The sequence below is a fragment of the Pteropus alecto genome, unplaced genomic scaffold (genome assembly GCF_000325575.1).
Source record: "Pteropus alecto unplaced genomic scaffold, ASM32557v1 scaffold21, whole genome shotgun sequence".
NCBI classification, from domain to species: domain Eukaryota; kingdom Metazoa; phylum Chordata; class Mammalia; order Chiroptera; family Pteropodidae; genus Pteropus; species Pteropus alecto.
The window spans coordinates 4,825,939-4,853,817 of NW_006436282.1; the positions used below are offsets into that span (position 1 = coordinate 4,825,939).

At 37.0% G+C, this 27,879-nt stretch overlaps 1 protein-coding gene and 1 pseudogene across 1 annotated transcript in view; both read right to left on the reverse strand.

Moving 5' to 3' along the window:
* Positions 1-18,498: 18,498 nt before the first annotated feature.
* COL28A1 (collagen type XXVIII alpha 1 chain) overlaps positions 18,499-27,879 on the reverse strand; it is a 130,070-nt gene continuing 120,689 nt past the window's right edge. The window contains exons 33-35 of the mRNA XM_025046936.1: positions 21,854-21,992; positions 20,273-20,449; positions 18,499-19,184 (exon numbers count right to left, since the gene is read on the reverse strand). Of these exons, the coding sequence (XP_024902704.1) occupies positions 20,277-20,449; positions 21,854-21,992 (312 nt within the window). The 3' untranslated portion in view covers positions 18,499-19,184; positions 20,273-20,276. The remainder of the gene's footprint in view (positions 19,185-20,272; positions 20,450-21,853; positions 21,993-27,879) is intronic.
* LOC112479881 lies at positions 25,658-25,776 on the reverse strand (annotated as a pseudogene).

The following is a 27,879-nucleotide window of genomic DNA, read 5'->3' on the forward strand; positions in this document are numbered from 1 at the left end:
TCTTTTTGTGTTAAAATACATCTAACATAAAATTTACCATCTTAACCATTTTTAAGTGTATAGTTCGGTGGTAGAAAATATATTCACATTGTTATGCAGCCATCACCACCATCTATCCCCATATCTCTTTTCATCTTGTAAATCTAAAACTTTATACCTATTAAATGATAACTCCTCAGCTTCCCCTCCCCCTACTCCCTAGCAACCACCATTATGCTTCTGTCTTTATGATATTGACCACTTTAAGTTCGTCATGTAAATGGAATTATATAGTTTTTGTCTTTTTGTGTCTGGAACTAAGCTCCAGATTTTTAAGACTATAATTACATCTGTAATAGATGGAGCTGTCTGGTGATGGACTGGATAATGCATGGGCCTATGCCAAGGCAAAACCTCCCTTCTCACAGTGGCATTGGGGTTTGATCATGCAGCTCCAGCACCAGCTCCTCAGAGCCAGACTTCTAACTGAGCCTCTATCCTCCAGGCAATGTTGAGAAGCCACTGGCAATAAGAAGTGAATTCTAGGAACTGGCATGCTAGCAAACATACCTCCTAGAATTATGAGCATTTGACGGTGGTTCTGGCAGACCTTTCTTCCCCTCACTGACAACAGTGGTAAGGAAGGGAGCGGGGGCTGGGGGCAGACAGACTCATGGGTAAGGCAGAGACCTGGAACTTTCAGAAATGTCCAGTTCTAGATGACAGACAGCGCCTTTTGTTTTCTAGTCCTTTTTTCTAAACCCTGTCGAGGGAGTAAAGAAAGCTACCATCAGTTTCACCATTTCTAAATCTGAGAGACTCCTGGCCCTGTTCCAAATCAAAAGGCTCCCACCACTCCACTTTTCGTATTTTTATCTGCTTTGAAGCAAAAGTCCCTTTCGTTGTCTTTGGCCAGGACACAGAGGTTGAAAAATCCTTCATTCTGTTCAAAGTGTGGAGGGCTCTGAATTTTAGGTGGTGCCAGACATGTCTGTAATTGCTTTCTGAAGTATTGGGGGAGGCAACCAGAACCTAAATTTTTCAATTATGTTCCTCACATGCTTAAAATTCCAGTGTGCCATTAGATCCTAGAATGGTTCGGAGTAAAAATTCCAGGGGAAATGGAATTATTAAAAAACAGAGCCTGAGGCATATACGATTTAATAAAGCCACAGAATAGTCTCAGATTCTACAAGGAGGGGAAAAATGGTAGCATAAGACTTATGTTCTGATTTTTTTAAGAATATGTTCTTCACATTTTCTTTATATATTCTGAAATTAAATGTTTGCAGTTAGATGACTTCTGCATATTAACCATCAGTTTGAAATATGACTCCAGGGCAAATCCTGTGCTGCTTTTCCTATGTTTCTTTTCTCTCAGTTCCTCAGAGGAGTGACATTAGCTCGAGTCTTTACAAAATTACTGAAGTAAAGAAACTTCAGTCCCTCTTATTCTATACTAGGCAGATAAGAAACGTATGATCAGTTCTATAGGCATATCTCATGGGAATCATAATTAGAAGAATGCTTCAGGAGCCTTGAATCAGGGCAAAAGGACTTGGTGGGATGATGCAAAAGTCTGCCAGCATTAGTCTGTGACAGCCTGATGCATCTGTCCACAGCAGAGGTGAATCCAGGCACCAGATGGGGCTATGAGCTGGTATGCCACTACTGCCTCTGCTGGGACAGGATGAGCACCACCATATGCAGTTTTAAGATAAATTTAAAATAATCTTGTTTTGCAGACATCTTGAGAATTGTGAACTATCTCTTGAATGGAGATAATTTTGGAAAGACACAGCGAGTAGGATTTATTATTGCTGTGTGTGTACTGACTGGTCCAGGCTCAGTTCATTTCCTTCAAGCTGCTTATTGTTGATGCAGCATTTCCTTAGGCTGGAGGGAAATTCCACTGGGCATCATATGCAGGTGGGTCTAAACCACAGGAAGAAGACAAAGAGGAAGTGGGGAAAATCGAGATGGGAAAACATAGAATTAGAAGAATAAAAAGGAGAGAGGCTGGAAAAGGAAGAAAAAGATGTTATTTTAAGAGGACCTGTTTTTGTTAGAGGTATAAATTGCCGCCAAAAACTGTTTCAATGATCATGATTTCCTCACAGCAGTTTAGGCTACAGGAGTGTTTGAGCCAAGGAAGCCATGCATTCTAATTGGCTATTGATCTAACAATTAGCCTCAGGCAAGTTGGGACCTTTCAGTCTTGTTTTGTTTTTTAATCCATAGTCACAAGATAACTAATATTTGCAAAGTAGAATGAAAATAGAGACGTGACTAGCCAGAATGGTATCCAGCCAAAACTGATTGTTTTTTCCCTCAGTTCTGTCCTTCCTTCTTTTTCCTGTGCCATTAGATATTGATATCCATCTATTTACTTTTCTTAGTGAGATTCAAATTAGAGACAACTCCCAAAGCAAACCAAACGATAACCCACTAAACACACCAAAATTACTCAGAAAATAATATTCTAGAAATTTTACCTATGAATTTCTTCAGGCTTAAGCACTTTCGTCAAGTGATTAGGAAACAAATAACATTATTTAGCACTATGTGCTAGGTTATATATACATGGTCTAATTTGTTTTTTGTCCAAACTTACTAGATAGGTATTATTTTTCTCATTTTATAGACAAAGAAACATTTCAGAGTGCTTAATGTTCTGTATTCTTACTGCTAATAAACGGAATAGTGATTCAAACTCATGTATCTTTGAGGTGAAGCTTCTGTTAATTCCTAATGCCAGATCCCAATATGGGGAGTATTCTTTGAAGAATCAATTCAGGGACTTCCTTAGACATAGTAACCTCTGATAAACTTGCTCTTAAGATACAAGTATTATCCGATTAACAGGATAGACTTACTAGTAATGCGATGTAGGGCCTAAGATTACTTAACCTTCCTGTACTTAAGTTTCTTCATTTACAAAATTGGGTTAATAATGGTAACCTCAAAACAACAAATAAAGCAATGGAACAGAATAGAGAATGCAGAAACATATCACCCACGTCTGCTTACCTTATGACAAAGGTGACACAGCTGTTTGGTGGGGAAAGGATAGTCACTTCGATAAATGAGACACAGTTAACTGGATAGAAATATGGGGAAAGAATCTTGATTTCCACTTTACACCGTACCCGAAAGTCAATTCCAAATAGAATTAAATAAAATGGAGTTAAATATGAAATGTAAAGCAATAAAAGTTTTAGAATAATAATGGGAGGAGAACATCTTTATTAACTAAAAATAAGCAAAGATTTCTTAAACAGAATAGGAAAAGTTTACAAGCAAGAAAACTGATAAATAAGAGTATAATATAAGATTAAGAACATGAAAGGCCCTGCTATTAAGAGAGTGAACAGGTAACCCACAGAGTAGACGGAGAGGAATTTTTGCAATACTTACAACTGACTCATTCAAAATACAGAGCACCTAAAAGTTAAATTAAAAGGCAGATTGTTATAAAAATTAAATAAATTAATACAAGCTTGGACTAGGATTTGGCACATAACATGCATTCACTTTATATATGCTGTTATTATTATTACTAATCAGAAAAAAGTTCCAGGACTCTCCTGTTTCGAATTTCTGTCCTATTGTCAGCCTAGGTGTCTCATATACTTAACTATGTATATGGTTATACATAGTATTACTATAGTAACCATGGTAATAAGGCACTAGAAAGGTAAATCCATGGAATAGGATTCAAAATATGTGATTCAACAACATGGAGAGTAGCATTTATTTTCCTAATATTTCAGTATTTATTGCTGTATGCTGATAGGAATGGTGTAAAGTAAGGAGTAATGTTACAATCTAAATTCAGCTTAAAGAGGGCCTCCCGCCTGCTCCACCATCCCTTCCACAGGCAACAGCCATCGCACAGACCTCTCATTTCTGGAGCATCTCTAAGCCCCAGGGAGCCTTTCATCAAGGCTTCTCTCCCTGAATCCTCATACTCAAGCCAGTCTAAAGCTCCAGAGGGACCAGAGTCTCCCTTTCCTCTTTATATCTGACCTCTCCTAAAGGGCTTGGAGGACGAATTTGCTCATAGTCTTGCAGTCTCCATGACCCATACCCCTGTTTTCAGTACCCTCCGCCCAAGCTCTGCCTCAACTTAAGTGACTTTCATTTTTATGTGGAAAACCCCTTCAAAACCCTGGCCTCTTCTCTTGAGTTCATAAGCCCTCTTTCCTCTTTGGCTACCCACTTGCATGGCCTTGTCTTGAACATCGTCATGACTTTACGAGCTGAAGTAATAAATTTAGGCATTCCACTCTTTAACCAAAAAAATTGTTTTCTTTCAATTCTTTTAAAATCCATTTGCATGATATTTGTTCTTTGACTTCAACAAAGCCACTCGTCACCGAATCACTTCACTTCCCAATTATTATTACTTTTTTCCGCTGAATTATGTTCCTCCAAAATTCATCATATGTTGAAGTCCTAATTTCCAGTGCCTCAGAATGTGGCTTTATTTGGACATATGGCTTTTAAAAAGGTAAAAATTAAGGTAAAATGAGGTTACATGGATGAGCCCTAATTCCATATGACTGATATCTTTATAAAAAGAGGGAATTGGGGCACAGACATGTTTGTGCACAGCAGAAAGATCATGTAAAACCACAGTGAGAAGGTGGCCATGTGCAAGCCAAATAGAGAAGTCTCAGAAGAAACCAAATCTGCTGACACCTTGATCTTGGACTCTTAGCCTCCAGAACTAAGAACATAAATTTCTATTGTTTAAGCCACCTAGATAGTAGTAGTATTATGACAGCCCTAGCAAACTAATACAATCACTTTCGATATTTGCTTCTTTCTCAGTCTGCTTTATATTTCATGAGCCATCTACCGCTCTCTTTCCACATCCTTTTCCCTCGTCCTTCTAATTCATTGGTCTAGCAAAATCTCGAACTCGAATGAATTCAAACAGTCTGCCTCTTCCATGCCTGCACCTAAGCACTGTCAGGGAAAAGAGAAAATCCCACCCCCATCCCCCACTGCCCACTCACCTTCTTAAGTTCTTACAGCTAGACTAAAATAAAATTGACGCAGATTAGGTTAATAGGAGAAAAGAACAACTTGATATTTTTACATGGGAGAATCATAATTGATGCTCAGAGAAATGATGAACCAACCAGTGTTTTATACTTTTTTTTAGACACTCCCCCCCCCACACACACAATAAAAACCCACAATAAATTTGTGAAGAAGTGACAGGGCAAAAATAAGTTAGTGCACATTAGAAAGGAATCTAAGCAAATTTTTATTCATTAGTGAGAAATTTAAACAAAGTTTGGGCCTGGGTAGTGAATTAATTAAGAGACAACAAGGTTTGTTTATATAGGGTCTTCAGCCCTTAACCTCTTAGCTCTAGTGATAGGTTTGTCTTCTCAGCCCTCATGGAATGGGGCGGAGGACACTTTTCACAGGGGAGATTTATTTCCTACAGTCAAGAAGACAAGAGAGGGTCAACATGCCCTTCTTACACTGGCTGTTTGTCAAGTAACTTTAATTCAATATAATCAATATACATTGTGGGATATTTGGGGCCGCCTGCCCTAGGCCCTGACAGCACCTTAATGTAGTTGGAGAAAGTCACATCATGTTAATTGGTGAAACTTTAAAGTCATGGTCTCAAATCTCAACTAGACTTACTATTTCTTAAGTTATGTTCTTTTTCATATATAGACATGCAAGCTTTCCATCTCTCCTCTCTTGAGAAATTATTTTGCCTCCTTCTTAGTGAAAAGGTGCCATCAGACGACAATTCGCTTACCTTCTTACCACTAACTCAACACATTACTCTGCCTGTACCCATCTTTGCCTTCTTCCTACATGTTGCAATGGAGCTGGTGTCTCTGGCTAATCCTTCCACTTTTGCTATAGATCATATGCCCTCCCTCCACTTCAGGAACTTTCTTCTTTCAATTATCTCCTCTCTCTCATATCTTTAACCTCTCCTTCTATATAACTCCTTTCCAACATCATTTAAATATAATCAAAACTGTTCCAGTAAAAGCAAAACAAATATAAAAACCAGGCTCTATGTCATGTGGCAGAGCAATTGCAAAAAAATGGTCCCAGTTCTTCACGCTTACCAGTGTGCTTTGCAATGAGATTTTGCAGTTTCTCCTCTCAAGAGGTAAATCTCTTTCTCTTATCTTGAATCTCAGCTGACTTTGTGACTCACTTTAGATAATAGAATGCAGCATAATGATGTGCCAATTCATGACTAGGCCTCAAGAAATCTTGCAGACCTCTGCTGCCTCTTAGAACCAACCCTGCCATCGCCATGTGAATGAGCATGCTGGATGATGAGAGAAACAGATCTAGTCATCTTCATCATCCCAGCCAACAGAAAACCAACTTTCAAAACTGTAAGACCATCCTAGATGAGCCAGCCCTCAGCTGACCCCAGATAACCTAGTGAGCATAGCCAGACCCAGATCAGCAGAACCACCCAATTCATCCATAGTTACATGAGTGATAACAAATGCTGTTGTTTCAAGACACTGAATTTTAGGGTTGTTTGTACTGATACACCTATATCCCCTCTTGTCTTTTTCCTCTTAATTCCCCCCTAATGACTTGAAAGACCACACTATGTTTGCTCTCTTCACTTCCTTATTTCCCATTCTCTCCTGTACTCAGCTCCGGCCCTAACATTCACTCTTCCAAGAGTGTTTTTGCCAAAATCTCCATGACCATTCTGTTAAATTCACTAGACTCAGTTGATGTAAATCTTACCAAATTTCTTGGTAGCGTTTAGCAACATTGACTTCCTGTTTTGGCTTTTGTGCTCAGATACCACACTTCTGACCCCCAGATCTCTCCCTGTGGAGATCCTTGGTAGGTTTCTCATTGATTTCCAATCATCTAACATTGCTGTTACTTGGGAAACATGTCCTCGGACTCTACTCTTCCAACTTTATAATCCTTCCTGGGAGATCTCATATACTCACTTTCATAAAACTGCTATTACTTTTGTGATTTGATCTCTATTAAAACAAAAACAAAAAGGTGCATTATTTAATGACCACATATGAATCATCATGCTATTTTGTTTACCAAATTTAACCACGTTATAGGTAGTTAAGAAGTTGCATGTATTAAATATAAAAATATAAGACTATTTCATTTTTCTTGGCTTGTTGAAATTAGGCACATTTGTAATCTCGTGGATTGTTTCTATTGACAGATATTTTCTTTCAGCTCTCTGAACCTGTTGTGACAATGCCTTCTGACCTCTATTGTTTTTGCTTAGAATCAGTTGTTAATCATATTGTTGCTTCCCTGTATATAATGTGACATTTTTCTTTTGTTGCTTTTAAGATTTTTGGCTTCAACAGTTTGACTGTGCTTTGACTAGGTGTGTTTTTCTTTATATTTATCCTGCTTTGGGTCCATTAGCTTCTTGGATCTGTAAGTTAATTTTTTTTCACCTAATTTGAGATGACCACTGTATCTGCAAATATAGAATATTTTTATCACCCTTAAAACTCCTTCGTGTCCCTTTGCAGTCGTTATCTCCTTCCTATTAAATTCCCCATCTCATGTGGTCCAGAACTTTATATTTTGTCCTTTTCATCCTCAGAAGCTACCAAAGCTAAAGTTTAAGACATTCTGAAATTACAAGTGTTGTGTGGCAAAACCAGCTCCAAGGTTCTCGTAATGAATCTAATTTCCCATTTTCCCTTAGATTTTTAGCCTTGTTATCCCTCAATATCTCATATCTCATTAGCAGTTTGATGCTTTTCAGAAATCTTTTTTTAATTTTTTTTCAATAATTTCATTATTTCTAGCAGGAGGATTTGCTCAACCAAAGTAGCCCTGCTTATTATCAGGAAGAAAAGTCTCTAATTTTAAATAGGTTATTTTTTTAAGTTAAAAAAGAAAAGTTTATTTACTAAAGAACTTTTCTAGAAAGATACATTCTTTCTAAAATGATGAGTATATAAACAATAAAAAAACTCTCCCTGTGAAAGGCCATACAATGTTGTTTGAATTGGAAATAAAATAAAGATTTTTTATTGTGGAAGTAGAAACTAAAGAAAGCATATATAAAGTACCAGACTACTCAAGGCTTTTAACATGTCCATGACTATTTTATATTTGATTGTTCAGGAAATTAAATGATATCATCCAATATCTTACAGTAATTAATTAGAGAGGCTTTTTTTTTTTTTTTCCAAAATAAAATTAGGGTAAATTCATTTATTTAAGAAGCTCATTTAAGATCTGTATAAAACAAAATGACCTGAGGAGAGGCAGGATTTGTACTGGGAGAAAAGGTTTAAGAGAGATATCCATTAATTTGAAATTAACAGTTCTAAGAAAGTACAGGTAACAAATATATCAAAGTAAAAACTTTTCTCCTCTTTGTGCCAAAACTTCACTTAGAATTATTTGCCAGTGCCTTTTGATACTGGAAATGTAAATATTATCTAAAGACTTAAGTTGAAAATCTTTGTTATCTTAAGATATTTAAAATTGTTTTTCTTTATCAAACACATCAGATAAATCGGTTGAAAATATTTTCTGGCAGAGCTTAATTAAGAAACTTGTCTCCTGACTTCTACTTCTTATACTGGTTGGTTTTCTCACAGAGATGGATAATTATTAAAATTAATTGCAATGTCCACACTAACAAAGAAGAATGTACATGGGCTTTTAATTAGCATTTAGCCACACTGGCCAGTGAAAGAAATGACCAATCTCCTTCTTGTACCTGGTGCATGAGCCCTCTTTTAAAATGCCTGGTTATAGTCTCCATCGGAATGACAGAAGGCCCTCTCTCAGGAAGCAAATTATTTCTTTCCTAGGTGGGTGGGCTTAATAATTGCAAGCTTCTAAATGCCTTGAACATAGCTTCTGCTTCTTCTAATATCTTTTCTAGGAAAAAATGGCTGTTCTTCATATTTTACTGCTGTATTTCTAAAAATGTTCTTAGTCTCTAAGTGGCTCCAAGAAAGGTGGTACCACAGACTTCGACCTAAGCAGCCCCTCTCTCTTCCTGCTATTTCCTTTTTAACTAGCACCTCTGTGACTTCTCCCAGCCCACACCACTGCAAGAATTCAAGTCACAATTAGTTACAATTAGTTTTCAGACCCAGCTTACAATTCGTTATCATCTTATTTGTGCCATTAGTAGATGCCATGAGGGCAGTCATATTTGGGGGTCAGACAAAAGGGAGCCATTTTCCTGAAACGTTGGGAATGGTTTCATCAAAGATGTAATATTTAAGCTAAGTCTTATAGAATACATAGGAGTCTGCCATGCAGAAAAGAGATAGAGGAAACAGCAGGCATGAAGACACAAAGGCAAAAATACCAAAAACAAACCCAGCTGAGTACATTTGGAGTTATTAAGCAGAATAGCTAGAGCATAAGGTGGAGAGGGAATAATGAAACAGGATGAAAGCTGGATTGCAAAGGGGATTATAAGCCCTGCTGAGAAGGTTGGACCTCATTACTTAGGTAATGGGGAGTAAAGCTTTGAAAATAATCTGATTTGTATCTTAGAGAAAAAAAACATTTTTGATGATTCTATGAAGTATTAATTGGCACAGCAACTAATAAAAGTAAGGAGAACATTTAAATATAGTGTAAATTAGCATGTAGAAGAGGGAATAGATTTGAGAGAGACTTCTGGGGTCTAGTTGGTAGGATTTGGTGACTTATGGAATCTGAAAGAAAGGTAAGAGCTGAAGGTAAGCTTGGAAGATTGGCTACATGATGATGCCATTAACTGAGATGGGGACAATAAAACTGGGGTTCAGAAGGACTTGGAGTTATTGTTGGAACTATGCCAGCTCATTTGTGAGTTAAGTAGTATAAGAAGAGGATAACATCTCCACCCTCCTTTCAAACCCACAGCACCTTTTCCTAAGAATAAGTGATGCTAATTTGATTGACCACATTCAGGTCACCAAAGTAGTTACATTTACCTCTAGACAGGGGTAATGCGTAATATTAAAATATTAAAATTCCAAGCACATAAGGGGTAACTAGTCTCTGTAGAGTTCTATCTTGCACTCAGGCCGAAGATGCGTCAACTCACTCTCTCTGTCTCTGTCTTTCTCTGTCTCTTTTTCCTACAAGATACTTTTGAAAATATTTAACAGCTTTTTTTTTTTTGAGGTATAATTGACATATAATAAACTGCATTTATTTAAAGTTTAGAATTTGATACATTTTGAAATATGTATATATCCACTTGTTTTCTCCTTCCTATTTCATTAGTTTTTACTTTGGTCTTTCTTATTTCCTTTCTTCTACTTAATTTAGAATTAATTTTCTCTTCCTTTCTAGTTTCTTAAAGATGGATGCTTAAGTCACTGATTCGAGACCTTTCTTTTCTAATAGTCATTTAGCGATACAAATATCCCCCTAAGTACTGCTTTAGTAGCAAATTTTGCCACATTGTGTATTTGTTTTCATTTAATCCAAAACCCTTTAATTCCCTCTTTGATTTCTTTTTAGAGCTTTGAATCTAGAAATGTTTTATAGAGTTTGGAAATATTTGAGATTTTTTTCAAATATATTTTTGTTCTTGGTCTATTATTTAATTTCATTGTGATAAGAGAAATACTTGGGCCCAGTTCCAATCAAGGTGGTGGAGCAGGTAAATACCATGCTCACCTCCTCCCATGACTCCATCAGAATTACAACTAAATTATAGAGTAATCAACCTGAGGAACCACCTGAAGACTATCAGAACAGAACTCCTAACAAAAGATATAAAAAAAAGGCCATGCCAAGACTTACAAAATTGTCAGTGTTATAGTCAATTCAAAAATTTAAGGTATTTTGTCTTGATACCAAGTATTCAACTAGAATAACATAAACATATTTTGATAATTTTTTCATTTAAATGCCAAGAGTTGGCTTCAAATAAAATTTTAAAGATATATTTAAAAAAGAAAAAGAGAACATACTTGTTATGATTTGAATTCTTTTAAATTTATTGGCACTTATTTTGTGGCCCAGAATATGTACTCTACCCAATGCTCTGTGAATCCAGTCCGGCTGGTGTGACAAGCATTGTTCCTGGCCCAGTGTTAGCACCTGGCACTGCTACCTCTCATCTTTTCAGTTGCTTTGGTTTCCATCTTTGAGTAGTTTCCTTATATGCATTTATTCATCAGCCTTTAGCTGAATACTCAAGCTGAACCCTCCATAGATCTCCCAAGTTCTTGCTCTGTGAACTTCTCTCCTTTCTAGTACTCTGTCCTTATCCTATGAATTCTAGCCGCCTTGGTCTTCCTGGACTCTCAGCTCTTTTGCATCAATCCAGGGAGTCTGCCAGGTTCTGCCTTAGTTCCCCCTCTATGCACAGTAGACTGGAAATCAGCAGGCTGGAGCAATTTTAGGGTTTACTTCATGTTCTTTCCTGCCTACTGAGGATTGCTGCTCTTCCTCGGCTGATTTACAGCATTTTGCAAGGTGTTGTTCCCTGTATTTGGTGTGTTCTTGGTTCTTTCAGGAAGGAGGATAAATCTGGTTCCTGTTACTACATCTTGGTTAGAAGCAACATTGTTCCTCTTTCTCTTTCTTCTTCCAAGAAGCTGCAACAGTAGCCGTATCAGATCCTTTTTTTTTACATGGGAAGAAACTCAGCCATCTCCTACAGCCTCACTCTTCTCTCACATGTCACCCAGGCCAGGGGCTACAGCCTCCCATATATAGCCAAGGCAAGCCTAAGAGTAAGACTTTGTATTTGTCATCTTTCACGGTGGTAAGAAACAACCCCAAATCTAAGAGATTGATGAAAAGAAACATTTATTTGTCACTCACATGACATGAGAACTGCAGTTGGTTCCAGTTCTGTTAAGTTCAGCTAGATTGGCTTGGTTCACCTGGGCTTGCCTGGGCTCAACTCTATCCATCTTTTAATTCCAGAACCAAAGGTGGTGCCATGCTATTTTCTTGGTGAAGGTCCAGAGCAAGAGGCACAGGGCCAAAGAACACAAACACATTTAAAGCTTCTGCTCAGTCATGACAACCTCACATCTGTGCACATTCCATCGACCAAAGCAAGTCAATAGCCAAGCCCAAAGTCAGATGTATGGAAAAGTACACCCTATCTAGAGGGAGTAAGGCAAGGATAAAGAAATAATTATGAACAATTATAATCTTCCATAACTTTGAAGACTTTCTCTCTCTGGCTGTATTGTCTCTACTGTGTGCTCTGCTAGCACAGCTGACCTTTTTCATAGTACTGAGCACATAGTAGAATTTCTCAAGTTAATATCAATTTGACATGTATTTGACTCTTTTGTGTTTCCTCCACTAGAAAATAAGCTTCATAAATGCAGAAATGGCATCTGACACATAGTAGACAGTAAGTAACTTATATATGAATGAATGAATGAATGAATGAATGAATATATTTCTCTACTTACTTTCCCAAAGTATGAAGGAAGATGCTAGATGACATTTGGTTACAAATTGTTTGGGATGAACCAGCCTAAGACCAAAAGATGCTACATAGTCCAGCCATGCTTGCTAGAGAGCTGAACCTGGCTCTTGACTCAAGCATAGAAAATGATGTGGAGCTTTGCTTTCCTCTGCCATTCTCTGTACATATCCTGTGGACATAGGGAGCTGGGGTTTGGAACAATACTCGGACATTTCTGGGTTCTTTGCATAGTTCCAAATGAATGCCTTCCATAACCACACCCAGTTTTAACATTTGGCATTCTGAGTGGCCGCAGGGAAGCAGAACACCACGTAAAAAGTTCAAAGTTCCTGTGCTGGACAAAGTTTCTGGTGCTGTTTAGAACTTCACACTATATCCCTGTGAACCACAGGGCTGGGTTAGGCTCCCACAGAGTTCTAGTACAGAACTTTTAGCCTATTCGTTCAGTGTTCGGAGTTTGTACTGGATTGGGTGTCCCAGATTATCTCATTTTGTACTACATTCAAGAGTGATGTCTGGGGATTCATGGCATTTCCTTGGATATGGCACCTCTGGGATCCACATAGGGCATCTTTGGGCACAATAACTTTAGGATTCACTTAACACATGGTTGGCAACAGTAATCTCTAGAAAATCATCTAGCATTTTCTTGGGCACCCCAAATCGCCATGACCATTTATTTTCAAGTTGGTTTTGGCTTTGTCTGTTTGGGGACAAACTTAGAGTGGGCATCAGCGATATTGGTAATAATCTATTTCTTCAGCTAGGTGGTAGATACACAGGTTTTTATGTGGTAATTGACTTTAAAATCTAATTATATAAAACATACATTGTTTTGCACATATAAAATATTTCACAGTATAAGGAAATGAAAAAATGAGAGAAATACAGATTAAAACTAAATTGAGATTCTGTTTTCAACCATCAGATGAGTAAAGACAAATAACTGACAACACTCAACAATGGTGTGGAAATGAAAAAGAAGGCGTGCTCATACGTTGAGGGAATGTAAATTGGTTCAGTCTTTAAGGATGGAACTTTGACACACTTATCTAAAGTGCGTAATCTTTGCCCTTACAATTTTCCTTTATGAATGTCTTCTACAGATATACCTGCACAAAGAGGGAGGGAACGGAGGGAGAATTTCAAAGGGAAATGAATGGTGCTCTCAAAAGTAGCCAATGGTTGAGGATAACTGAATTGAAAAACACATATATAGACCTGAAGAGAGCTAGCCTAGAAATGTAAGCAGCAGTGAGGTCCCGAAGGACCTTGAATACTATGCTACTAAGTTTGCTCTGTATCTCAAGATGGAGAGCCCCTGTAGCATTTGGAAGGAGAAAACGATCCGGTCAGATTTACTATAACTCCACAACACTGAGTGGATAAAGAGGTGAGGGATAAGGGAGCTAGTTTGCAAGCAATGACAGACTGAGAGTGGAGAGGAACAGGAAGACGGAAGATGGACCAGCGGCACTGAGCAACTGGATGCAGGGAGCAAGGGAGAGGAAAGAGTCTGCGATGTTTCTCAGAGGCCAGACGAGGTCACTGGCTGAGGGACTGCACCATTTACAGAGAAATGGAATACAGAGAGGTTGCTGGTTTGTGGTGAAGGTGTAAAGTGGTACAAAGCAAATTTAATAGACTTGGCCTCTGGGAAAAGATCAAGTAACATTCTAAAATTTGGAGAGGCACAATTTTAATCAATTTTACTGTTTGTCAATATTTGTCTAATAACAAAGAATGTAATACACCACAGGAAATGTCTATAAATTCCAATATTTATTTCTTGGAAGACAGGAGATGAGACAATTACATAAAGGCAAGGGTTGCTGTATTTTTGTGTGTCTGTGTTTTTTTTTTTCTTTCCCCCATGAGGGACATGTTCTGTTCTGTTCTGTTTTGTTTTAAACAGCTGAAAGCAAGTCTGAGCAGTGATTTATTCATTATAAAATCAATTTGAGAATAAAAACAATTTTCAGATACCAGCAAACTATAGCACTCCTCACTATGATGCAAGAGGGCAAAACAGACAAATAATAAATTTAAGATAACACCAACTAATATGCTAAGGAGGATATAACTGGAGAATTCTGTTAGTATTTAAATATAATGTTAAGAAACCATGACTGCGGAGTTTAAGGGTAAATTCGAAGATGGCAAAAATAAAATTGAATCCTCCAGTCAATTTCAGAGAGAAATAAGGAGAGAAGTCTTTGTTGTCTTTGCAATCCACAAGCCTAATTTACTATTTAAAATTCCTACTATTGTAATCTCTCTCTTTTTGCTTTCAAGATAGAGGGCAATTTTCCCATGTCTTCTGTTGATGCGGTGGCGGTCATCTTAGGTTTTCATATTTCATAGGGATATAATATTTAGAGCAAGGGACATGTTGGTTTGCTTCACTCCCCTCCTCTCGCCACTGGGAACACCCTCACATGCTGCGGGATGCTCAGAATTAGAGGATAGGATGGTAAAAAGCCATGGAAGGAGGAGAAGCTGTTGAAGCAGCCCAAGTAAAAGAGGGTGGATATAGTGACGATCTTAAATAATAAGACAGTCATTCTGCAAGGCTCCACAGGTCAGAGTAGGGGTTTGTTAGAGTGGAAGCTCTAGGAGACATTGGCTCAAATTGTAGCAGTGGAAATTGGTGTTATTTAAAGAATGAACTGCTGGGAGATAATTGTCCTACCAGAAATGTTCACCCTAAGAATGCCCAGTCATCAGGGGGTTTGTCTGAAGTATATAAGAAATAGAAGAGACATAGGGTTGGAAAAGTCTAAGGATCCTTAGAGATTCTAAGAGCCCTTATTTCCTTAATCAATTAAAGCAGGGTTCAAAAATTCCTAACTCTTAGAGTCTGGTGTGACTTTAAATGAATTCATTTAAATAAAGAATTTTTAAAGATATTAATTTATACAAAATGACTAATAATGCATTAAAAAGTCAAATCAGTTCAATATTTTTGTTAAAACCTGAAATGCCATAAATATATGTGTGAAATTTGATTTGGGACTATACTTGTTTTGATGATCATACACACATACATTCTAAAACATGTTCATTTTAGTGACGTACTAAAAGATATTGTAAAAATGGGGAGAAATCTTGGACACTTCAACAGCATTAATCCATCTTTGCATTGCTATTCACAATAGATTTTCAGAGAAAAGGCATAAATAGTTGAACGCCTAAAATTCCAAATCAAATAGTCAATAGAAGACTCTCTCCTAAGGCTGGCATAATTCAGAGGTCTTTTTGCTGGTTCTCAGCCAGGGTTCCTCAGCAGAATCCCTTGTGGATATTTCAGCTTCATCCCAGATCTACTTAGCATGCATTTTTCTGACAGTTAATGAAGCTGAGCATCTCTTCATACGTTTATTGGCCATCTTCTTTGAATTGCCAATCTCTATCATTTTTTAATTTTTTTCTTTTATTCTTGATTTATAGGATCTCTTGGTTGATTAGAGATATGAAACAATTTTGTTTCATATTTACATATTACTTGCAAATATTTTTTTCTAATTCTTTGATTTACTTTTCGTTGTGTTTAGGATAAACATTAAGACTAAAATTAGGCCTAATTGTCATTTTATAAATTTAGCGTGCTCTTCAAACACCTGATTAGAGCATTTCTTGCAGTCAGCAAAGCTGAGATTTCAACTGAATTAAAGTGATAGAAATGATCACCTAAAATATTTTAACATTTCAATGGACTTTTTTTAGTGTTAAAATTCTTGAACATCATTAGTACTTGATAAAGTACTAAGAATTTCTCACTGTTTTAATTTAAAATGGAGACTTCTTTAGGTACACATCCTTTTTTCTGGCACATTTTGTACACAGTCTGTGAAAATGGAGAAACAAAATGTCCTATATCTCTCCCCCATCTCTACTGACCTTTTAACTAGCTTAAAATGAAAACATAAATCATCATTCTCTTTTCCAGAATTAATTCTCAGATTGTTCAATTCAGCCTTTTTGATCCTTTATCTAGCTAAACAACACTCCCTCTGACTTTGCCCTTTGTTTTGCTAATCATGGTGGGGGAAGAGTGGAGCTGGATGAGAGAGTTTTGACTCACTGACATAGCACTTTTATTTTCCTTTTGAAATGGTATGATTTTTTTCTGATCTTTTTTTATTCCCTTTTTCCAAGTAGTTAATTATTTATGTAATAAAAAAAAGTGAGTGCTAATATTTTTAAAAATCTATTGAGTTCTTCCTATGTTCCAGGAACTAGAGGGACACAGATAAATAAGGCATGTCTTTGGTCCTAAACTCAGAGAGCAGGCAGAAGACACAGATACAGTACTGGAGCAAAAAGAATGGTCCCAACAATGTCCATTCCGTAATCCCCTGAACCTGTAAATAGTTCCTTACTTGAAAAAAAGAGACTTCGTAGATGTGATTACGATTAAGGATCTTGAGATGGGGAGGTAACCCTTGGTTATCCAGGTGGGCCCAGTCTAATTATATGAGTCCTTGAAAGCCAAGAGCATTCCCCAGCTATAGTCAGAATCAGAGCAATGGCCAATGGAAGAAATGCAACCTGCTGTTGCTGGCTTTAAAGATAGAGGAAGGGGCCATGAGCCAAGGAATGTGGGCAGCCTCTAGAAGCTGGAAAAGGTAAGGAAAGAGGTTCTTCCCTAGATCCTTCAGAAGAAACACAACCCCACTGACACTTGGATTTTAGCCTGGTGAGATCCGCATCAGACTCCTGACCTACAGAGCTGTAAAATAATATGTTTGCGTTGCTTCAGCAGCCAGATTTGTGGTAATTTGTCAGAGCAGAAAAAGGAAACCAATGCAAATGTTCTCCACTAAGTGCAAGGCAGTTCCTACTCAGGGTGGAGTGGAGCATAAGCCATGTGCTTTGGGCCCTCAGTGGTGGGCATGGCCTAAGTGATGAGAAAGTACCACAAAGGAGGAGTGGAGGCCTGCAAGTTGTTCTTGAAATATTAGGATTTTGTAGTCACAGAAGGAAGAGAAGGATGCTTCAGACAAAGGGACGAACACCCACGTCAACATTACAACATGTTTACATGTCAATCTTCTTGTGGACAAAGTCATGAAAAGCTTGAAAAAAGGAATATAAGTACCTCTGCTTCTGGCACAACAGCAGGCCAGATACTCTGAAAGGTCCTTCTACTTTGCAACATCCATATTGTGAGTAATATATGCTTTTTAATGTATTGCTGGGCTTCTAGGAAATATGAAAATACCCAAAGCTCTCCAACCCACAACAAAATATATAGTAATGGCCATTGATGTAGCTCAGACCCACTTTATGCTGAGGACAACTAAAAAGATGAAGAAAAAACAGATATTACCAAAGTGCTAATAGAATCATCAGGAATTACCAGCTGAGAAGATGGGCACCTAGGGAGGTATGCTGAGCACCCAGAGGAGTTTTCCACCCAAGAAAAGTGGCTGAAGGCTCATCAGCATAAACAAGGAACAAAAAGTGTCAGCCATAAAAGAAAACCTTGAGTAAATTTGACTGCATTAAAATTGAGAACTTCTGTGCATTTAAAAAAAGAAGAGTAAAATTAAAAAAGGCAAGCCACCAGGATATTAGCAACACAAATAATGCACAAGTAATCTGATTTAAGAATATATAAGGAAATCCAGAAATTCAAGGAAAAGACAATCCAGTAGAAAATACTTCTGCAATTATAAACATTTCACAGAAGTAGCAGCAGCACAGATGGTAAATAAATATAGCAAAATGTCACCAGAGAACAGCAAATTAAAACAAGATACTGTTTTATACCTACTATTAGCAAAATGAAAAAGGCTGACAATACTCAGTATCAATAGAATATCAAGAAATAGGAACTCCTATATACAACTAGTCAAAGTTTATAAAGAATTGGTTCAAACGCTTTGAGAAAAAGTTTGATTTGGTATGACATACTATTTTTGAATGTTTACATATCCTGCAACCCAGCCTTTCCATTTTTGGGACTAGCTCTTAGAAAAACACTCATGCATATGCACCCAAAGCTGTACATGAGCATTCACAGCAGATAGAAGAGTAAAAAGAATAAATAGAAATAATTTAATTGGTCACAGACAAGACAGTGGTTAAATAAGTTGATTTATATTCACACAAATATTATACAACTGTGAATGTAAAAGAATGTGTATGAATTATAATGTAAGAACATACCAAGTTTCAAAGAATTACATATCATGAAACAAATTTTCTAAAGTTTCAAAAAACTAAATAATAAATTAGGAATATATTTAGATATTTTTAGAACTATATATGGTAAGACATATGGATTAATTATAATATTGAGGGAAATAGCAAGTTGCAAAAGACTAGAGTATGACACCATTTTTATAAAGTTTTAAAATAAGCAAGACTGTTTGGTTTGAGATACATAGAGATATATGTGGTTTTACATGTAAAATTACATATAAAAACCAACAGAAAATTGAAATGGTAAACACAAAATTTAAGACGGATACCTTTGGCAGGAAATAGGGGTCTAGGATGGTAGGGGGCACACAGGAAGCTTCAACAGAATTGGTTCTGTTTGGTTCATTTCTGTGTGATGTGTTTACTGGGGTTCATCATATTATCATGTTTTATAACTTACAAGTACATTGCATATATTCTTTTGTAATATCAAATATTACATAATAAAAATTAAACAAAATTGTACGAAATTATTTTTGCTAAGATGGCTGTTCTTCCAGCACCTCTGTCCTTGAGTGCTCTTTTTTTGTACCACTGACCTTGGATGAGGGTCACAGGCCTGAAAGAAGAAGAAAGTGTGTTGTAAGATGACATGTACAAATGCTATCTGAGTTCAACTTAGAACTGATGATCTTCCCAGACTGATGTCACAAAGTTATTATAAAATGACAGTCAATCCTTTATTACTCTGTTGGGTCATATTTCAATTTAGTGGCTCATTTTTCAGTGAAAGACCTATCTTTAAAATAATCTACTCAAGAGTAGACTTGGGCTTTAGATAGTTCTTGGCTATTGATTGCCTTCTCATTCCATCCCCCTAAAATTCAAAGTCATATTTACATATTTTAAAGGAAGAGTGGGAAAAGCTCCATTTAAACTACAGTTATTGTTTTCAATATATAATTTAAACACACAATAAAGGTTTGTTACCAAATATGTTGGAGGAATCGGAATGACAGTTGTTAATCAGATTGAGTTAAATCATTTTAATTCATGTTGGCATCTTACTTTCAGGGCAAGTGAGGCAAAAACCTAACCACTATCACCACCCCAACTTCTATCCCAGCGCTCTCATCTCTCAGAACCATTCTCTCTTTCTGGGTTTCCCCCAGGAGGGATATTTTTCCTATCTCACTACCTCCTATGCACCAGCATACTCCCATCACTTCTAATTCCCAAACCCAAGTCCTTTTCTATGATCTACCTTTCGCTACGGTGAGGGGTTTGGTGGACTGAACTGGGTAGAAGAGACCAGGGGACTGGGGAGGAATGGAGAAGGAGTTTAATCCAATATAATACATAAAAAAGGAATTCATAGGAATCAGAACCACATAGCAAGGTGTGAAGTCAATACTAAAGCCTACGTCTTGAGGTTGTACAACCCTGAGTCACAAACCCCAGCTCTGCCATTTTTTATTTGGGTGACCATTGATAAATTCTTGCTTCTCAGAGCCTCTGCTTCTTTATCTGTGATAATGGTTAATAATACCTACATTCTAATGTGGTTGTAAGGACTTGATTATGTTATAAATTGTAAATACTCAGTATATAATCAAATATGTATTCAGTGAATATATTGAAATTATAGAGTTTCTTTCTAGGCTTGTTGATAAAGATGTAGATTTGACACATTACAGGTTGATTCACTTACTTATCCTCGAATGCAGATTTCTTGACATTCCTTTTCACTGTTGAATCTATTTCCTGAGCCGTTACAGCCACTGAACCAAAAGCGGGCACAGGAGTTGACCTGTTGGTCATAATACCATCGAACCACATATCCGCTACAGTTTCCAGGTTTTAGTTCTTCTAAACATCTAGGATCTAGGTTGACAGAAAGATAATGTGTTATTATAACTTTTTCTTTCACTGAAAAGATGAAAATTAAAAGCTCTGTAAAGTTTATTTTCCATGCACACAAACACACCAACTAAAAAATATTGTTCTAAGGAGGGTTCCTAATACCCAAAACATTTCTTTTACCACCTGAAACTCCACCATTAGATATTCATTACTTTAAAAATGAAAGTTTTTAATCTTCATGAAACTCCATTAAAAATGCATAGTTCCTTGAAAGTGTAATGCTGTGAGCCTTTGTTGGCTAATACTCTTGTGGAGATGAAGTGACAGAAGAAAAATAGGACTTCTTAATTTACTTTGAATTTGACTTAAAATCAAATTAATATTTGAAATATAGATGATTTGATCTTTTGTATACATTCCTTTCTAGTTTGTTCATAGAAAGCACCACTGATATCACAATTTTAAATAGAGCAGCTCTTGCAGGATAATAAAAACATGACCTATGTCGGTTTACAAATCGATTTTAGAAACACATCTACTATAAAAAAGCAAAGAAAAAGCTACGACAATAAAACTATTTGTAAGTCCCTTTTTATTTCATGGTATGTCTTAGTGCTTTGTTGGGTGTTTCCTACATGAAGAAGTGATTCCAAGGTGAGAGAAGCCACAAAAAAATATCAAATGCTTTCTGGTTTCTGTGTTCTATGAGATAGTTTATATGTTATATGTTATAAAAGCTTCATTTCTTTCTCCATCTCCCATAATCATTACCCCAGATATGGAATATGTCTCAATTCATATACTAAAACAAACTAAACACTCCTTAAACCAATTAGAAAGGCGCAGAGGACTTTCACTACTCTTACTCTTAAAAACAATAACTAAATAATGTATATCATGTAACTTGTTTTCAAACCAATCTATGCTTCTTTTGGGCAAGGATGTCTCTGACATGTTCTTCAGAAACTATGTATCTAATCATTAATTCCTATAGATACTATATGTTGATGATTCTAGATTCTAGTTTTTTTCCTCTTCTAGGGATCAAAAACTCAAATGTTTATATGTGTAAAGGCCACATGTTAGACAATAGGGAGTGGAAGGGACTATGGCAAACATGAAAGCACAATCTACTCTAAAGGCATTCAAATTAAAAATAAACACTTTAAGACACTAACATTTTTTATTGGCCAAATTTGTTGCACTGCCAGCCAGTTTTCTAATTCTGTATATAATAAAGTGAAAAGTGTCTTTTGTCCTCCCTGTTTAGAGTCAAAACATGTTCTCTCTGAGATTTTAGAGACCATCTCTTCTGTGCCTTCTTCACATTGTAGATGCAGCTGACTGGCATATATATCTTACCTTTGTGCACCAAATTTTCTAGCTGTAAGTTCAAAATGGGACTTGGAGTTCTTGTTTTCAGACCCTCTGTCTCATCCTCAGGGGGGGTGAGCAATGGCCCCTGGGTGGTGGCAGCCTCAGATGAAGGAGTGGTGGCCAAGCTGCCAGCCAAGGTAGGCTCCAGAGGCTCTTTCTCTTTGTCCTGGGTTCCAAGGACACTGACCTATACAAAAAATTCACAATTTTAGTTTGAGTGATTTCAAGTCAAAAAAGTAGTTTGTTTTGAGGAGGATTTAAGGAAAAGTTCCACATTGCTGCTTCTCTTCAACTCTCTAATAATAATTATCTCAAAAAAGAAAAAAACTCAGGAAATGATGCCTTTCTATGTCATGCATATCTGAATACCTAAATTATGGATTTTCTCACCACTTTAGGTGTAATTGTGTGTACACACACACATACACACACACACTCACTTCCCACCGCCACACACACATGCTTTTGTGCTGGGCCTTCCAGAGAGATCCACGTGCAGAGCATGAAAGATGTGAGGTTGGAAGGAGTTTGTCTTCATTCTTTTCCTAGTCACTGGTATGGGGCAGGAAAACAACCGCTAATTTCTTTGAACATTTTTTTTTTCATGGCCCTTTCCTAACACCAGAGAATTTAACAATATATTCCAAAATATCTACCATGGAACTCAACCAGTTTTGAGTTCAGGAATTTGGGCAGCAGAGGACAATAATATGCTAGAATAAGAACAATAGCAATTACTTTTCGTCTTATCCTATTAGCCACACCCCAGCAAATGTCAAGGGCTATAGGATGCTTAGCTTCTAAGAAGTTCCAAGAAGTGTTTGCTAGCTAAGGAACAAAAGACTATAATTTCAAAAGAAGGTTTGTGAACTAAAATTTTTAATTGTCATCTAAATTTATATGTTATGAAATAAGAAAGAAAAGATGTTTTGCTTTAAAGAAAAAAAAAGTCATGTCAATTATGCTTGACTACAGTTGTTACCAAGAGCAAAGTCAATCTTTTATGGGACCAGTTCTTTTTTTTTCTTGGACCTCAGCTACATGGAGTTGAATCAATCATTCATCTCAGTCCTGGCATGGAACGGCCATTTATCCTTGTAAGGCCCCCTTTTTGTTTGTTTGTTTCTTTGCTTTTGATTATTTAAGTAGGCAAATCTCTGAGCTAGGTGAAAGTATTTTCGATGCTATCTTACCTGTGGTTCCTGTCATCCTGTGACCAGAGCCAGCTGTCATCATTAGCTGTTCTCTGCCATCTAACCTGCTCTATGCTTTTTTATTCTCCACATTCTCTCCCCCTAACAAGCCTTCCCCCGCCCCGCCTCACCCCCGACCACACACACACACAATGGGGGAAAGGGTAATCATTTTACAATAGTTAAAGTACTACCAGGTAAACCAGAACAAAGATTTCCATTGGGACTGGTCTGGGCATCAGCCCTATATAAAAGGCACGTAATTCAAATACAGTAGTGAATTTTCACTAGCCCCAAAACACAACTTTTGGCACAAATAGAAGTAAAACTGTGGGTAACTTGGCATTCTTCTTTCTCTCAGAATGATCCTGTGGGTACATATGACAATTTGAATGTGAACTTTTGTTATAATCATAGAACTAGAGAATTTTAAGGCTAGAGGAAAACTTTCTCAATACCTCATTTTTATTGGGGAATCTAAAGCTCCATATGATGAATGAACTTCTCCAAAATTATTGGTAAGCCAGTGGCAAAAATCTGAGAAATGCCTGTTTCAGGAAAGAAATATATATATTTTTTTCCTATACATATTTCATTTTAACCAAAAAAAAAAGGGGGGGGGCGGGGGAAAGGTTGCCTGTGGAGTAGTTTATCAAACATAAAGTCAACGAACATTAGGCTACACTTCAGATATACTATCTGTCAGGTAAAAATGTTCCTTTGAAGAAGTGCACTGGGCAGCATGGTTTTCTTAAAGGATTAACCCAAGCCTTTAAATCATTACCCTGTTCAAGTCATAAGATCCCATAAGTTATTCTTTACCTCTAACATGTGTTTTCTTTCTTACTCACATCTGGGAATTTTGACTACAAGAGCATTATACCTCAGATTCTTAGAACCAGTGAATTTTTTTTTTTTTTTAATAAAAGAATAATTTTATCTTTTGGCTCCATGAGATTTCAGGTTTCAGGTCTGGGCTATTTCTTCTAGGTCAGTTTGCAATATGCATTTTTTTCCTTCCTTCATAAGATAGGAACATCTTATATTCTAAGGGTAATACATTATTAGCAATATATGATGCTTGCACAGCAACTTCACATAGCAATGCAAAGAATTAGTAGTTAAGCAGGATTTTATATTTCACTTGAATAGGACTTTAGGATAAAATATAGAAGTATTGAAATATGTTATTTTTCATAATCTATCATGGAGGCTTAGCACCAAGTTAAAATATATGCCATGTTATTATAGATATATTTTTAAGAAAACAGCCAAAATGGAATTATATGTAAGAGAATAATTCAATGATGTTATTTTTATGAGTAAAAAAAATAAATTAAATTATACTATAAATAAGTAATGGATAAACTCGAGAGGATATAGAAAAGAGAGATGAGACCAGAGTTTGGGGGCCATATTAATATTGGCAAGAAGTGATGAGGCTCTGATCTAAGACAGTAGAAGTTTGGATGAGGAGAAAGGAGTTGCTACAGTGGATAGAGGGATGATAAGAACAAAGAAGACAGTACCAACGAGTGTGGAAGATCAAGCAAGAATAGAGCTTCAGAGGTATGCCAAGTTTCTTGTTGGGTACCTGGCTATCAGTGGGAATGTACTCCTAGGAAGGAAGTCTGGAGGATCAGAATTGTGAACATACTTCATGTTGAATGCCTGGGGGACACTCAGAATATGATGTGCACAGACCATCAAAAATGTCAGTCTGGGGCCCAGGAGAAGGTTCTGGTCGAGGAGGTAGATTTGGGAGTTGTTAGCTTTGGAACTCTAAAAGAGAATATAGAACAAGAGAAGCAGGCTAAAGACAGATCTCAGAAAAATTAAGAGTTTAATATACAAGGGGTAAAGAGAGAAAAGAGAAACCCCAAAAGCAATTGAGAAGGAATACTCAGAAGGGTGGGAGGAGAACTAGAAGAGAGAGAAACCTCAAAATCAAAGAAAGGAGAGGTATGGTGTTACATATGAAAGAAAAAAAGAAGAATATAGCAATAAGGATTTGGTGATTAGGAGGTTGACGGTGACTTTTTCCAACAGCGTTTCAGTGTCATATTGGAGTCAGTAGCCTGACTTCAGAGGGTTTCCCAAGTGAATGGATGTGAGGAAGTTGAGAGTGAGAGCCGGAGGGAGAGGGAAGGAGAGTGAGAGAGTGTGTGTGTGTGTGTGTGTGTGTAGAGGGAGAGGGAAGGAGAGTGAGGGTGTTTGTGTGTGTGTGAGAGAGAGAGACACAGAGACAGCGCAAGCGAGCAAGCAAGCGAGCAAAGACTGGCCTGTGGAATAATATTATTATAAAAAGAGGATAGTAGAAAGAAGGATATGCTAACTAGAAGAAGGTTAGGGAATTTTTTAGTTGGAAGAGTGAAGCCCATTAGCTGACTATAACTCAGGAGTCAGAAATATAAGCAGAAAATAGCATAACAGTGAAGCAAGGTCCTGGTCTTGGAAGAGACAGAAGGGAATAGGCCTCAGAATACAGGTAGGTGACTAAAGCTGTCCCATGAGAGTTGAAGATAGAGCCCAGGATTGTGTTTTTTTTGTTTGTTTGTTTGATTATTTGTTTGTTTTTAGGCAAGGCAACTCTTGGTTGACCTCACAGATTGCAAGGACCTTGTCAACTTATAATCTCTTATTTTTTATTTTATTTTTATGCCTACAGCATCTGGTCTTTCTAGGTGGTCTCCCATCCAAGTACTAACCAGGCTAGACCCTGCTTAGCTTCCGAGATCAGACGGGATTGGGCTTGTTCAGGGTGGCATGGCCATAGACCCAGATTCATGTTTTATGGTGAAGGGGCACATTTATTTCAATATGAAGTCAGAATATTCCCAGGGCTCCAGCTCTTGAAAAAAAAATGCCAGTGAAGTCTCATTATCAGAAGTGGCCTTCTTTAAATGGATCTCAAGATGGAGTAAGAATGAGTGAGGTTCGTGGGCAAAGGAGAGAAAGATGGGAGAAGTAGCAAGAGTGAAAACTGAGATAGAGATCTCTGAGCAGCTTGTGCGATAAAGATGATAGGGGTGAAATGAGGCAAATGAGATAGGGTCTCACTAAAAGAGAGGATGTACAAAGAGGGGGTGGGCCAGCAAAGTCAGCCTGCTCTGTCAGTTTTCTATAATTTACATCCATTCAGAGTATATATTTCCTCTATGGAAATGAGGAGCTGTATCCTATACTTAAGGTTCGTATTGGACTATATACATCAGGACAATATCAGAAGGAAGGAGGAGAATCACAGCTCCCCCTTTTCCTCTACCACACGTCTCTACCTGGTGCAAGAGCTATCTGGAGGGACTCTTCCCACACTAGCTTGGTTACCTCCATCACCGGTTTGCTGGGGAAGCACTCCGTAACGGAATCTCATAGCCTTCTTTCTACAAAGAGGAAAAAAATCTCTGCTGCTAGTTACTCGTTATTTGCAATCAGGGAATAATTTATTTATTTTCTGTAATACAAAAATAAAAAGCTTTATGGAAAGAGTAGACAGGGCTTATTTCATTTCTACTCTTTCAAGGGGGGAAAAAAACAGAATATTGTTACAGAAACCAGCTCCAGTAAATACACACCCTGTACGTTGACATTCTTTTTTTAAGTTTTTTATTGGCATGTAATTGACATAAAATATCTCACTAGTACCTAGTTTCAGGTACACATCATAGTGATTCAAAATTTATATACATTATGAAATGATCCCCACAAAAAGTCTGGTTGCCATCAGTCACCAAACAAAGTTATTAAAATATTATTGACTAGGTTCCCTATGGTATACATTTTATTCCCATGACTTATTTATGTTATAACAAGAAGTTTGTACTTTTTAATTTTATTATAGATTTTTGTACCTCTTAATCTCCTTTGCCTATTTCACCCACCCCCCAACTCCTCCCCATTCTGATAAGCACCACTTTGTTTCCTGTATCTATAAGTCTGTTTCTGTTTGTGCGTTTCTTTTGTTTTTAGATTCCACATATAAGTGAAATCATGGGGTATTTGTATCTCTCTGTCTGACCTATCACACTTAGCATAATACCATCTAAGTCCACCCATGTCATTGCAAATGTCAAGGTTTTGTTCTTTTTATAGCTGAATAATATTCCACTGTGTGTGTGTGTATGTGTGTATGTGTATATATGTGTGTGTGTGTGTATGTGTGTATGTGTGTATGTGTATATATGTGTGTATATGTGTGTGTGTGTGTGTGTGTATGTATGTATGTATGTATATTACATCTTCTTTATCCATTCATCTATTGATGGACACTAATGTTGTTTCCATATCTTGGCTATTGTAAATAATGCTGCAATGAACATATGGTTGCATATATCTCTTCAAATTAGTGTTTTTGTTTTCTTTGTATAAATACCCAGCAGTGGAATTGCTGGATTGTATGGTTGTTTAATTTTTTTTAGGAACCTCCATACATTTTGCATAGTGGCTGCACCATTTTACAATCCGACCAACAGTGTATGAGTGTTCCCTTTTCCACATGTCCTTACCATCTTGTTATTTTTTGTCTTTTTAATAATAATAATTCTGACAGGTGTGAGGTGATATCTCATTGTGGGTTTTCATTTGCATTTCCCTGATAATTAGTGATGTCAAGCATCTTTTCATGTGCCTGTTGGCCATCTGTATGTGTATTTGGAAAAATGTTCAAGTCGTCTGCCCATTTTTTAAGTGAGTCATTTGTTTTTTATATTAAGTTGTGTAAATTCTTTATGTAATTTAGATATTAACCCCTTATTGTATGTATTATTTGCAAATATCTTTTCCCATTCAGTAGGTTGCCTTTTCATTTTGTTGATGGTTTCCTTTGCTGCGCAGAAGCTTTGTATTTGATACAGTCCTCCTTGTTTATTTTTGCTTGTGTTC